At 42.4% G+C, this 13987-nt stretch overlaps 1 protein-coding gene across 7 annotated transcripts in view; it reads right to left on the bottom strand.

Annotated features, from left to right (window-relative positions):
• Positions 1-2059: 2059 nt before the first annotated feature.
• The window catches only part of DYNC1I1 (dynein cytoplasmic 1 intermediate chain 1), a 268510-nt gene continuing 256582 nt past the window's right edge, over positions 2060-13987 (bottom strand). For all 7 annotated transcript variants that reach the window (XM_075062359.1, XM_075062360.1, XM_075062357.1 and 4 more), the window contains one exon: positions 2060-2804. In XM_075062359.1, the coding sequence (XP_074918460.1) occupies positions 2694-2804 (111 nt within the window). In that variant the 3' untranslated portion in view covers positions 2060-2693. The remainder of the gene's footprint in view (positions 2805-13987) is intronic.

The following is a 13987-nucleotide window of genomic DNA, read 5'->3' as shown; positions in this document are numbered from 1 at the left end:
CCAGCTTTCTGAAGGTAGCACCGCCGCGCGCACGCAGAAGTTAGCGTAGAATAGTACAATCTCCCCCTACGAAACTTTGCAAACCCTCTCGCCCCCCCCCCCCAAACTCCTTTTTGGGTCAGGATCCCTACAATTACAATGCTGAACTTTCAGCTTTAAATAGCTGAAATAATTAAATTTATTTTTTTTAAAACCTATTACTGTGAAATTGAGCAAACTTGATCCTGACTTTCGTAGGGCCCTACTAATGGGACTAGAGAGGCCTTCTACCATGCAGGCTGCAGGCAGCTTAGAAGTGAGTGTGAGTGTAAGGAATTCTTCTCCTCACCACCTCAGTATGTTAGCAGAGTGACCACATGCACCGATATTAGGGGCTTTGTCTTATACAGGCAACTGTTAACCCCTCCCCCAGTCCTGATTTTTCACACGTGCTACCTTGTGTGTAAATTACACCAGTGTAGACACTCCTAGGGCTGGTCCACATTCCAAATGGTCCTGTGGTTGAGCCTGGCTGTGAAGCACAGTTGGCTGATACAATGCTAAACGCGTTTGGTGGGTGCAGGGTCTAAGACTAGTTGCATGATGCAATTGGTCCTGGTTTATGCTGACTGCAAAGTTGCGGGCAGCAGCATATCCGCTAACTCTGTTCTTCACAGCCATGTCCAGACTTGCCCTAGTTTGACTCACCATAGAATTAGCCTTCATGTCTGATGCTTTGGGCCAAGATGCGTGGGCTGATGCATTAGCCAAGTCTGCATCCTAGTGCTTTTTGGAATGCTGTTGTTGCATCCTGCCATGCTACTTGCGCAGGGGTGAAAGGAAAATGCTGCCTGCAGCCCTTTCCTCACCCTTGCACAAGGGGGCAGTACATGTAGAAGCTCTCTACCTTACACTCTTTGTGCATGAAGCAGAGAGCTGTTCATATTGTTAGACAGCGATGTTGTAACTATGCACAGATATACATGGAAAAACAACATCTGGAACAAGGGTTCTCACTCTTTCTTTTTAAGGCTTCCCTCAACATATTATAAAAACTCCATGGCCCAGGTCTGCCCCAACAAGGTCTGCCCTTTTTCTGCATATAAAAGCCAGGGGCGGCATTAGGAGGTAGCAAATAGGGCAACAGCCTGGAGCCCCATGCAACAGGGGCCCCCACAAAGCTACATTGCTCAGGCTTTGACTTTGACCCTGAGTGATGGAGCTCAGGGCCTTGGGCTTCAAACCCAGGTGGTGGGGCTTTGGCTTTCCACTCTGGGTCCCAGCGAGTCTAATGCTGGCCCTGCTTGGCGGACCCTTAAGCCTGCTTGTGCCCCCCCCCCCCCGCCCCAGAGGGCCTTGGGCCCCTGGTTGAGAAGCACTGATCTAGAAGGCAACAAACGGTAGTTCTCCTAGACTCTCATGAAAATTTGTAGCAGGACCTGATGCATGTAAATGCATTAACAAAAGCCTAAGGGCTCTGTTTACATAGCACAGGGATCGGCAACCTTTGGCACACAGCTCGCCAGGGTAAGCCCCCTGGTGGGCCGGGTCGTTTTGCTTACCTGCCGCATCAGCAGATTCGGCCAATCATGGCTCCCACTGGCTGCGGTTTGCTGTCCCAGGCCAACGGGGGCTGCAGAAAGCAGCGGCCAGCACATCCCTCAGCCCGCGCCAGTTCCCAATGGGAGCCGTGATCGGCCAAACCTGCAGACGCGGCAGGTAAACAAAATGGCCTGGCCTGCCAGGGGGCTTTCGCCTCGCGAGCCACGTGCCAAAGGTTGCCAACCCCTGCCATAGCAGTTGTATGAGCATTCTGCAATTCTTGGAAGTCACATGTTCCTAGTGCCTAGCCAGTCTCCCGCGATTAACATGCTGAGTACTGCTGGCCAAAAAGGATTAACTATGTTGCTCCAGAATAAGTTTATTGGCAATATTGGTGTCATACTCAGGAACCACAATTCTTTGTCAGCCTGTTAGTGTTACCATGACAAGCATCAACAACCAGCTGTACATGAAATATTGTTAAAGTGCCTAGAAATAATAGGCATTTAAAAAAAATTATTCCATCCTCTCAAACAAATATTTATAGATCTTACATCTTTAATATTTGAAAGGTAATGTAGCCTCTACAGCAGCACAGAGACAATGCAGTGCTCTCATTATGCACATGCTTTAGGCTCGTTTATTTTAATGCTTTCAAATAAATATGTTCCATGCAGCACACCGCAATAAATAAAGAGCAGCAGCTTTTGTATAGTACATCCATTCATAATGTAAGTCACCATGTGAAACACCACATCTAAAGTCTTTGGCCCAGTCCCATATCATGAAGCACACCACATCTGCACATAATCATATCTGGCTTCATATGGATTTAATAGGACTATGCCAGAAGTGCATGTGAGCACAAGTTTAACCATGGTTTCTAGCTATTAAATACAGCTACTAAGTAGTTAAAAGGCAACAGCTAAACCCATAAAGGTTTGATTTGTCTTTTCTTTCTTATGTTTCAGACAGAAATATAAAATATGGAACAGCTCTGGAGATTCTCAGCCTTGTGTAAAGCGCAGTGTGATTAACATGGAGCTCTCTAAGCAATGCTGGCAGGGACACGGGCATCAAAAGCCACAGCGATACTGATTTGACACCAAAAACTGGCATACTCAACAGGGGATAGATGCTGTGCTAGACAAACAGTGGAAACCTGCTTTTCTCTAGGCAGACAATTCTACAGTCCCTTCCTCTTCGCTGTCCCCTCTGTTGGCACGGATTTCAACCAGTGTCCGAGCAAAACGGGTCCATTCGTCATTGTGTGGAACAGCGAGCTGGAAAATAAATGAAATGAAAGGTCAAGTGGGTATGCACAAAAAGAGAATACTTTGCAGTGCAAAGATAGTATCTTGGGGCCCAAATCTGCAGGCCTGACTCATGTATAATTCCTATTAGAGTCAATGTGAATTGTGCGTGATTAAGGACTGCAGCCTGGGGCCCTCGCAAAAGAACTCTGTGGTTTACTTCTGCAGTTGTAAAGCAATGACATGTTTTCAGGACTAATTTATCATCTCCCTCTTTAGAATCAGTTGGAAATAACTGCTGCATTTTAAAGCCCATTTCTCCCGTCCTTTCCTGAGTAAAGCGCTAACTGACATCAATGAATGTTTTGTCTGAGTAAAAGCTGCAAATTTTGGCCCTATGTTAGTATATTTGATATTTTTCAAGACAACACAAGGCCCCGATCCTGCAAAGGTTTACACATATGCTTAATTTTACAAAGGTGAGGCATCCAAAGAAGTCAATGAGACTATTCCTGAGTATAATCATATGCAAGATTGGAGTCAAGGACCCGGATTTGTCATGGTAATTAGGTGAAATCAATGGAAGGTAGGCCCCTAAATACCTTTAAAAATGTAGTCGTAAGTGCATATGATAATACAGTCTTTAGATAAAGAATTATACTGTTCTAAAGTTCATTAATACTTCCAATATCAGTCTCAATAAATTATGCTTACTTTAGTTGCCCTCCTCAATGTTAAATAAGTTACAATAATAAAAAATACATTCTCACAAAAATTTTAAACTGCTCAAGCAGACCAAGTAAATATTGCTTTACTGATCTGATTTTTGAAGTCATCATGCAATGTCCTTTTCCATTTAACAGCATTAATCTTTTTAGTGAAGATGCATCACACATTAGGCTCCAAGAGGAACATGTAAGCCAGACAACTAAACTTCCAGACAGAATGTTTTAGTGAGCTAGCAAAACAATGCTGCAGTCCTTTCCAGTTCGATCCAACACTGCAGTTCCTGAGCGAGAATGCGAAACAGGATTGATACAATCATGGAAAAATTCAAACAACTTCCTGAACATACATTTTTATTAACTCAAATACCAGAAAATGGCAACAAGCATCTAAATTAACCATGCATGTATTTGCTGCTGTCTTAAAGCTTGTGATCTTTCCCTGGAAGGTAGTAAGAAAAAGGAACTGTTTACAGACATTATGCAGCTTTTGGTGCTGAACAAGGAACTGTTTAAAGACATGAAGCAGGATGGTACACAAGGTTGGCTGTTAGCATATAATAAAACCGAGTTACTATTTTATGCACATTACATGAGGAACACTTTGCAGGCTCAGAAAAAGTAAGACCATAACAGCAGCAAAGAGTCCTGTGGCACCTTATAGACTAACAGACGTATTGGAGCATGAGCTTTCATGGGTGAATACCGACGAATGCATCCGACAAAGTAGGTATTCACTCACGAAAGCTCATGCTCCAATACGTCTGTTAGTCTACAGGGTGCCACAGGACTCTTTGCTGCTTTTACAGATCCAGACTAACACGGCTACCCCTCTGATACTTAAGATCATAACGGATCCAGTCTATAGTGTCCAATATGCAATTGATATAGGCTCAACGGAGAGCTTACTACTTAAAAAAAAAAAAAAAGGAACAAATATTATTCACACTTAAGGTAGATTTCATTAGTTTAGAAATAGTAGATTGCAGAACTGTAACAGGCATTTTTTCGATGACAGACAGCTTAACCGGTCTCTCAGTATGCACAGGCAACTGTCAATATCAGTGGAAGCTGAGAAAAAAAGGATATTATATGTACTAATGTTCAAGGCCCGGTTGTGCAAGCACACGAGTAGGAGTCCCATGTGGATGACCTTCACAGTCAAAGTTAATCACCTGTGTAAGAGTGTGCAGGGTGAAGCCTTACTGCCCGATCCAAATCTCACTGGAGTCAATGAGCGTCTTTCCAGCTACTTCAGCTTTGGATCTGGCTCGACGTCAGGAGGCAATTAAACATTGAATATGTGGGAAAATATTGTGAAGTTTAAAAAGATCCATGGATAGCATGTATTCAAACCACTCAGCTACAGTATGAAAAGTGAGCTTACAACTATAATTATTTTTCTATGTATTTTGATTATTGGACTTTGGTTAAATAGTTATTCAGTTTGTATTCTTTAGCAGCAGTCTTTCTAGGAAAGCTATCTCAGCTCATGATAATACTGAATGATATCTCATTATGCCTTTGCTCACAATCTATTTTTGCTACTTTTACCCCTGAATCTCTAATATCCATTTTTTGCATATTTTCTCCTTGATTTTAGTATTAGGAAAGCACTCAGGAATTGAGTCCAACACTCACAATGCAAGCAGCTTGAATTAGCTGTCTGAAAGCATATACAGAAATGGATCTATTCTTATTTTTATTTGAAAGACAGATCTTCCCCTCTTTGAAAATACAGTATGTGATTGGGGAAAATAAAAATAAATGCTAAGGAGGCAAGTACACAAAAACATCAGCATTGAAAGCTTGGTCATGATTACACACCCGTACAAGAGATGATTTTACAAGCTAAGTGGCATTACATGCCCACAGATATAAGATCAGAATAGGGCCGCTAGAGGCTAACATAGCTGCAGTGTTACACAGATCAGCTGTTAAAAGCTTTGCCACTGAACGCACTGGCTACTGATGCTTCTTTCATAAAGGGTTTCATTTTCTTGCAGAGCATAATGTAACGTTATTAATATGTTGCATCAAAATATGAAAAGAGCCAAATCCAGACTAAAACAACACATTAGGGACAATTCTGTTCCTATGTTGTTTTCTTTTTGAGTAAGAGCCGCATTGCAACCTAACTGAACAATCTAAAGAACATTATTTTGTACCAGACAGGTCAGGAAGTGAACAGGTAAAGTTACATTGGAAAAGAAATAAAGACAATAATGAATTTTAATAAAAAATTATACATTCATAGAGTGTAAGGCCAGACCATTATAATAATCTAGTCTGTCCTCCTGCACAACACAGGCCATAGAATGAATAAATGCCAGGCTGTCAAAACAAGTTTGGTACTGATCCTGCAAATTCTCACTACTCATAGAAGTAAGCACCACCTTGAGCAGAAAGTGTTTACATTTATTTTTAAATTTGAAAAATCACCTCTTCCCAAAACCCAAACCAAATGGAGTGAAGTACATACATTTACCCTACAAAAGTAAATAAAAGAAAAGTTAGTGGAACCACCCAGATGTACACATGCCATAAATGAGAATGATACATGAGCTTATTATTGCAACTTTTGTCCTTCATCTCACTCCACTTATTGCTTGTTTGTTTCATTTACAGAGTCATGTCTAATGTTAGGGCCCAGTCCTGCAAATAAAACTGTTTTCAGGGCGATGGCCTTACAGTGGAAAGGGACAGCGGTAGGGAAAAGGGTTGAAATCCCAGCCCTATTGAAATCAATGGCAACATTTCCATTGACTTCAGTGGAAAAGAATTACACTCCATGTCTTTGGATTTGGTCTATACAGTGCCTGCCATAAATTGGGTGCTGTATGAACAACTAACTACAATGATTAAAAATGAAGATCTGCAAAACCAACATGGACTTGAAAAAATATGCATAAAACACCCATAAATATCCATTCACATTTTAAATGCATTTGTTTGTGCCATGCACAGACTCCTTGTCCAGTCATTTCCCACAAAAGTTCCAACTATCAAGTTTTACTTGCAACAAAACAAAACAAATGTCATAGTTGGCTGGCTGTGGCATTTGAAAAAAAATAGGTAAGAGAAGCAATACCGTGTGGCTTATGTGATCAGTTACAACTAGAGATGGCCAACTTTTTTCGATGTTTCTGTGAAAAGCTACACAATTTTTACCATTAAATATTTCACAACTGTTTCCATTTTCCGAGCCCCCCATCCACTTACAACAAAGCAGCATCACTAGATTTTTCAAATATTCATGTGTATTAAACACAGTAAAATGTTTCCAAAAATGCTAGTCACTGAGTATATTTGGATAATAAAAATATTAGCATAAATTGCCATCAGCTTATGGCTATTTTGTGAGCAGAAATAGAAAGTAAATGGTATCTCTCTAGGTTCTTAGCCCCTTCATGACGATAAACTAAGCAGCTCTCTCTAGCCTAGCTACAATAATGTTATATTTATAAACGGTCAGCTAGCAATACTGACAACAGAAGTTGGTATTTACAGATGAGTGCGAAGGATTTAGTCATACATTGCCCATTAAAGTATTGAAAGAAGGATAGGTAGCTAAATCACCTGCATAGCTTTGAAAAATCTCTACCAGAGACTTTAGGCCTCGGGCCTATAAACACTTGGGCATGCGGCTAATGCTATGCACACAGGTAACGAGACTGCTCATGTATGCAAAGTTACACGTGTACTTACTTGTTTGCAGGACTGAGGCTTTGGTAAATCTGATGGGGCTGAATTTGGGATTAAATTTTGCTTTTGGGTGCAGGCATTTAACTAGAAGGCCATACTTGGCCCTTTCTGTTTTTTCTCAAACTGTAAGTTCCTTGCTATGTCTAGCATGCATCTTTCAGCATCACAAAGCCCATTTTGTTTCTAAATGAAACACTAATGAAAAATACTCCTTGTTTCTACCTCTGTAACCTAAATAAACCTACATTATTTTTAGCCTATTGAAACCCGGCTCTGCTTGTCTGATAAGTACCTATGTATCAAATGGACTATAAACATTCCAACCTGTTTCTATCCGCTGTTTAGCAACTGAGCTGTGTGCCTCAAACCTTAGGGATTATTTTTTCCACCAGTTCTACCACTGTGATTTCAGATAAACAGGTTTAAGTTAAATTGCATCTTAGATTCAGCAAGAAAACATGGATTGGTGGGATGTTTCCATACATTGAATGGTGGTAGATGATGGATTCTGACCACTTCTGTGTCAGCAAAAAAAAAACAATTTCCAAAATCAAAGTCTCTTCAGGACAACATCTTACAACTCCTTAGTCTCCAAAACCCAATGTAAAGTAAAGCTAGTTCAGTAGCAAAAAATGACTCCTCCTGTGAGGTGCGGGCAGTAACTTACTAGCAGCAGCCGCCTCATCTACTATGGAGTCATCAGGGATATGGATAGGTAATTTCAGAACACTATGAGCCAAATTCACTCTGTTTTGGAGTTGTGCCAGCATAAATGTGGCTCTGCCTGTAATTGGAAGATTTTGTTCTCACAATCTCAGTCAGTTTGTGCCAGCATTAACCCTACATCCCCCTGTATTTCATTCTAATCAAAGAAAATCTGTATCTCAGGCTAGTGGCCTCAGTCAGCATGGTGTCAGTCGGAGCGGGATTTAAGACAAGAACGAATAAAGTGGCACTGCTAAGGTAGCATGGCTCATACTGAAGGCAAAGATATGGCATTCCTTTCCCTTCTCTGACATGTCACAACATCATCTGATTTCTTTGGCAACTTAATCCTTTAGTGACAGTAAACGTTACTGGATAGAATTGCCAACACAGACAATATATCATCCTTCACTTTGCAAAACTTCTGACATTTTGGTTAAAATTCTGTTAAAAATAACATGATAATTATCCTAGGCTGAAAGTCTCTTGTGACTTTGGTCTCCCAGCATAAACATATGCTTCAGATGTGAGTTCCCATTAGGCAGATAGCCTGTGCGCATTCTGGTAAGAAACAATGGAGCACCTTACGCACCCGGCTAATTCTCCCCTATGCCGGTTCTTCATAAGTAGGAGAATGGAAACTGCACATATCCACCTGCAGAGTTTCTTTAATCCTTTCACCCATCACCATGTATGGATGACCTCACAGCTTCCACCCCCTAAACATGAAGGTTCCCCAAGATATCCCCAAAACGAGCTGTGTTCATGCAGAGTTGTGTCCTGTGGGCTGCATAGGAGGTGTGCTACTAGGAACTCCCTTGACAATTGCTGTACTTGAAACCTCACATCAGAGGCAGCGAAAACCATAGCGGGGGGGAAAAATCAGCACCAATTCCTGCACACCTTGTAACCTGTGCCACCTTGCCAAGGGTGTTCAGGGCATGGGAACTTGGCAACTCCTTTCTACATAGGGACTCCACATTGTTCAGATTCCATGACCAAGTGAAGGGTTGGGGGGTCAGGTAGGAGCATGCCAGGCAGGCAGCACTTCCAGCTTTCGCACCCCTGCCCTGGAGCAGTGGGAACAAGATCCCTTCCACCTTCCAGGAGGACAGTGAGGCCTGTGTTTGCTAGTTACATTTAATTTAAATGATTAAATCTCATGCTTAAATCTACGCCCAGCAGTGTTGGGTTTACAATGGCACCATGCAGCCTGGCTCAGAAAAGGTCCCAACCTGCTCTGCTTGCATTGTGCCCTGAGACCCCCGCCAGCCCACTGACTCCCCTCATGCCCCGCCCCCCCACTTGCTCCTCTTGGCCTGCCCACCGTCCAGCCAAGGCTTCTCTCCACCCCCTGGTCCCACCTGCTGGCTTCTCTCTACCTCCTGGCCAGACCCCAGTGCACCTCTGGCTCCGGGCAGGCGCTGCTTTCTATCACCAGTGGGGCCCCACCTGTCTCCCTGGAGCTGAGCCACCAGGGACTGATGCAGAAGCCTGGCCAATCTCAGCCAGTTGGGGAGGGGGGGTGCAGTGTGGGGGGCTTGGCTGGGTGCCTCCAGGAAAGTGGGTCCTGACGGAGCTCAGGCCCAGCTGATTGTGCCACTTCCGAGGGGACGGAGCGATTCCCCACCTTGGTGGCTCAGCCCGGCAGACACAGTCGCCACCTAGCAGGGCCGGTGAGTGGGGCTGGGAGGCGAGGCATGGGGGAGTGGGTCTCTAGAGGGCCTGGGGTGGGTGCTGCACTGTCATAAACAGATAGTTGGAGTTGATAGAACAGAAGTACTTTATATCTCTTTTGACTGTAAAGGTTAACAAGTTCAGTAAGCCTGGCTGTCACCTGAGCAGAGGACCAATCAGGAGACAGGATACTTTCAAATCTTGAGGGAGGGAAGTTTCTGTATGTGCTGTTAGAATTTGGTGGTTGTTCTCTCTGGGTTCTGAGAGTGACCAGACGTGCAACCAGGTTTCTCTCCAATCTCTCCAATACAGGCTCTTATAAGTTCAGAATAGTGAGTACTAGGTAGATAAGGGGCGAGTTTAGGCTTATGTTTGTTTCTTTATTTGCAAATGTGCATTTGGCTGGAAGGAGTTCAAATTGTGTATTTGCTGAAAGGATTTTAATTTGCTGACTTGTACTTGTATACTTAGGCTGGGAGGGTATTCCCAGTGTCTATAGCTGAAAGACCCTGTACCTATTCCACTTAAAATTTACAAAGATAATTTTTACTGTTTTTCTCTTCTTAATTAAAAGTTTCTTGTTTAAGAACCTGATTGTTTTTTTATTCTGGTGAGACCCCAGGGACTGGGTCTGGATTCACCAGGGAATTGGTGAGAGAAAAGGAGGGAAAGGGGGAGAGAAAGGTAATTTTCTCTCTGTGTTAGGATTACTGTCTCTCTCAGGGAGAGTCTGGAAGGGGAGAGAGAGAAGGGGGGAAGGTGAATTTTCCTCTCTGTTTAAGATTCAAGGAGTTTTGAATCACATGATCTTCCAGGGTAACCCAGGAGGGAAGCCTGGAGAGGCAACGGTGGGGGAAAGGGTTTTACTTTCCTGTGTTAAGATCCAGAGGTCTGGGTCTTGGGGTTCCCCGGCAAGGTTTTGGGGGGACCAGAGTTTACCAGGCACTGGAATTCTAGTTGGTGGCAGCGCTACAAGTACTTAAGGCCTGGTAATTGACTTAGAGGAATTCTGTGGTACACCAGCTTTTGGACAGCTTAAGGTTCAGAGTGGGGAATTATACCATGATATGACTATGAGGGGGTGGGGAAGATCTCTGTCTGTTTGGGGCACCAGAGAGTGGGGGTTCTGTGTAGGGCATCTGGGCAGTTGTGGTTGTCGCAGGTCGTGGCATTTGTGGAGGGTCTGGGGGGATACTGGGCACAGCGGAGTCGGGGAGGTTTGGCAAGGGAATTGTGGGGGGGGGGCGTTTGGGCTGTCGGGCAGGGGGCTGTGTGGATGGCATGGCCATCCCCCTGAGGGGAAGGGTACACTGGAGCACAGGCCATGCGGGCCATTGTGCAGTCTGCAACTTGCCAGTTTTAAATAGTGCCCTCGCACTGGGCTGGGTGGAGCGGGCCTCCCTGCCATGCCATGTTGCTCCTGGCTGGCCACCACACTCTGGGGACCAACCCCCCCCCCCCCCGGGCCATGCTCCATTGCCCCCATGGGGGGGCCCGCAAATAAATTTGGTGCCAGGCCCACAAAAGGTTAATCTGACCCTGTTTCCCTGCTGTGGCACCAGCCATTCGCTGGCTAAGCTAAGAGTCAAACTGTGTTGTGGATTGCCAGTGTTCACGGACAGTGAGCTTGTGCACAGCTAGCTGTGGTGCTGAACTGCTCAAGGATGTCTCTGACAGGAGAATTTAGCTCTCCCAAATACATTTCTCCCATTGGAGCAAGTCTCTCCAGTGTCTGTACATGCATCCCCTGCACCTAGGTATAAAAATAGAATCCTAAAAAGGTCGTTTCCCTCCACAGTATATAAGCTACTTTCTGTATATGCTGAACATAATTGGTTATTTGATGTCTTTTGCATATAAGAGGCCAGATTCTGATCTCAGTGATGTGGTAGGAAAGCAGAAACTTTCACCGCGTAATGGAGATCAGAAACTGGCCTATATTTTAAAATATTTTAAAGTACCATTTATGAGTTGTGGTTGGGTTTTTATTGGCGTCTTTCCCTGCTTCTCTGCCTTTATTCCTACAAGAGCTCTCTTTACAAAAATCTCAGCTCCAACAAGAACTAAAACTAAGCTGAATTGTGAATTTCAGTATTCTCATTTCTAAACCACTTCAGACCAAATTATGCTTGGCTTGAAAAGGACTGGTTAAAACATTTTGAAGAGTGGCTAATTAAGACATAAGGAAAAGTATTCAGGTTCATTTTAGTTTGATTTGTCAAATACAATAAGTATGGTAAGATAGTTATAATGACTAAGATGGTACGCTTCAGAACGAATACTTTGTGTGATTTATCGGCATCATTATAATCTTTCAATTTGATGGAGTCATTTAAAAAAACAAACCTCTGACCACAAGAGAATATTACTTTGTTTATTCTACATAGAATGCTATCCATATTATCATATAAAATGAAGTGCTGTCTTGAAAAGAAATTCATTGTAAACACTTTATGAATACAGTTCCCTGAGAAAAATATTCTTAAGATGATAAAATGTAAATATTACACAGAGTGTTCCAGTTAGATAATTTTTTTCTAATTATTGTTCCAATCCTGCATTGTGTGTGAAGTGTAGCATTTTCAGGATCAGACCCAGACATTTAGAAATAAAAACTCCAGACAGTTATATTTCACCCTAAGGCATCCAATCCGACCCAAATGCAGTGAGTAAGTATTTTATCGCTGATTTCAATGCCGCACTTCAAAGCGAAAATAATATCTACAAATACAAACATTTCTATGCACACACATCTCCACCTATTTTGGCTCTGAACTTGCCCTACTGAACTCAGTTGCAAAATGCCTTTGATATTTTTCTCAAGCATATGTATATGTGTGTGTGTTTGAAAAAGGTCTATATTTTTTCCAGTCCGCTCCCTGTGATTTTTTTTCAATCAATCAATTATAAAATATGATTGAAAAATGTCTACATTTTTCCAGACAACTCCCTATGCCACACACATGGACGGAAACAAAGTGGGAGGTAATACGCGGTGAAATGACCACCAGTGTAACCAAGGGCACTTTTTTTCACGTAACTACAGTACCACTGTATTTAACTTTTGGGAGAGCCTAGCATCACTGTTAACAATGGATGAAACCACTGGCAAGAACTCAAAGTCAGCATACTGCATGCAGATGATTTTAATAAGATATAGTGTTTAGACCACAAAGGATACACTCCAGTGTAGCTCTGTATATATTTGTTTACTTAATTGAAGGACTGGAATACCATAAGCAGCCTAAATACTGAATTTATTCTACGCACAGACGTCAGTCTAGTGTCACAGACACAGTATACGCCAGCCTTCTGTGAAGTTCATTACTTAGCCCTCATCTAGATTAACGTCTGCTATGAGTTACTTCCAGCAGGAGCTGATTTAACTAGTTCTGTACTAGTAAAAAAAAGGATTAAAGATTAGATTACACAACAAAAATATGTAACCTCTATCTTCCAACAGAAATAGAATATAACTTATGCGAAGTTTGATTTTCTTTCTGTAAAACAGAAATAATAGCTTTTAAGTTATTATTTGATTGTACATTTTGTTCTTGATATAAAACACAACGTTTAAAAATAAATTACAGTGTTTGTGTGAAGACAATGATCAAAACAATTTCTTTCTTTCTTTCTGTAAAGGCTTTGGATCTTAAACTGAACATTTGAATACCGATTGCTTAAACTTAAATTCCTCAGTCTGACACATAAAGCCCTGTTGGTGCAACTCTAACATCTAGGAAATACTCAAACATCGGCTGTGAACTATACGTATGTTACACACAAGCAACTATGTTAAAAGAGCGTTAAAGTTGCAAAGCCAAGCACTTGAATGGTAGGAAATGCCAGTATTACAATTGCCCCTTGTGTATATGAACTATGCTCTGGTCTATAAATACATTACACCACATACTATTTTCTCCACAGTACCCGTCTTATTCAGTGCATGAGCTGGATGATGCTCACTGAATTAGCAGCTATTCAATGTTTTGCTATCACTGGTCGATGGGTGGCCCCAGGTCTTATTTACTTCACTCTATTCATATTACTGTCCTTAAAGACTTTTCTGTGGCACTCAACATTTCAGTATCTAAGTGCTTCCCAAATATTAATTTACTTTCATCATCTCCATGAGATGAGGTATTATCCTCATTTTATATACTGGGAATGAGCAGATTGTCCCACATCTCTACTGCAGGATTCTTCTACTTTCCTCTGAAGCAAATGGTGCTGGCCACTGTCTGAGGCCTGGTCTACACTACGCATTTAAATCGATTTAAAGAGAGTTAAATCGATTTAACGCTGTACCCGTCCACACTACAACGCCGTTTATATCGATATAAAGGGCTCTTTAAATCGATTTCTGTACTCCTCCCCGACGAGAGGAGTAGCGCTAAAATC

This window comes from Chelonoidis abingdonii, chromosome 2 (assembly GCF_003597395.2).
Source record: "Chelonoidis abingdonii isolate Lonesome George chromosome 2, CheloAbing_2.0, whole genome shotgun sequence".
NCBI lineage: Eukaryota > Metazoa > Chordata > Testudines > Testudinidae > Chelonoidis > Chelonoidis abingdonii.
Note: the sequence above shows the minus strand (reverse complement) of the source record. Positions and strands in the feature narration are given on the sequence as shown.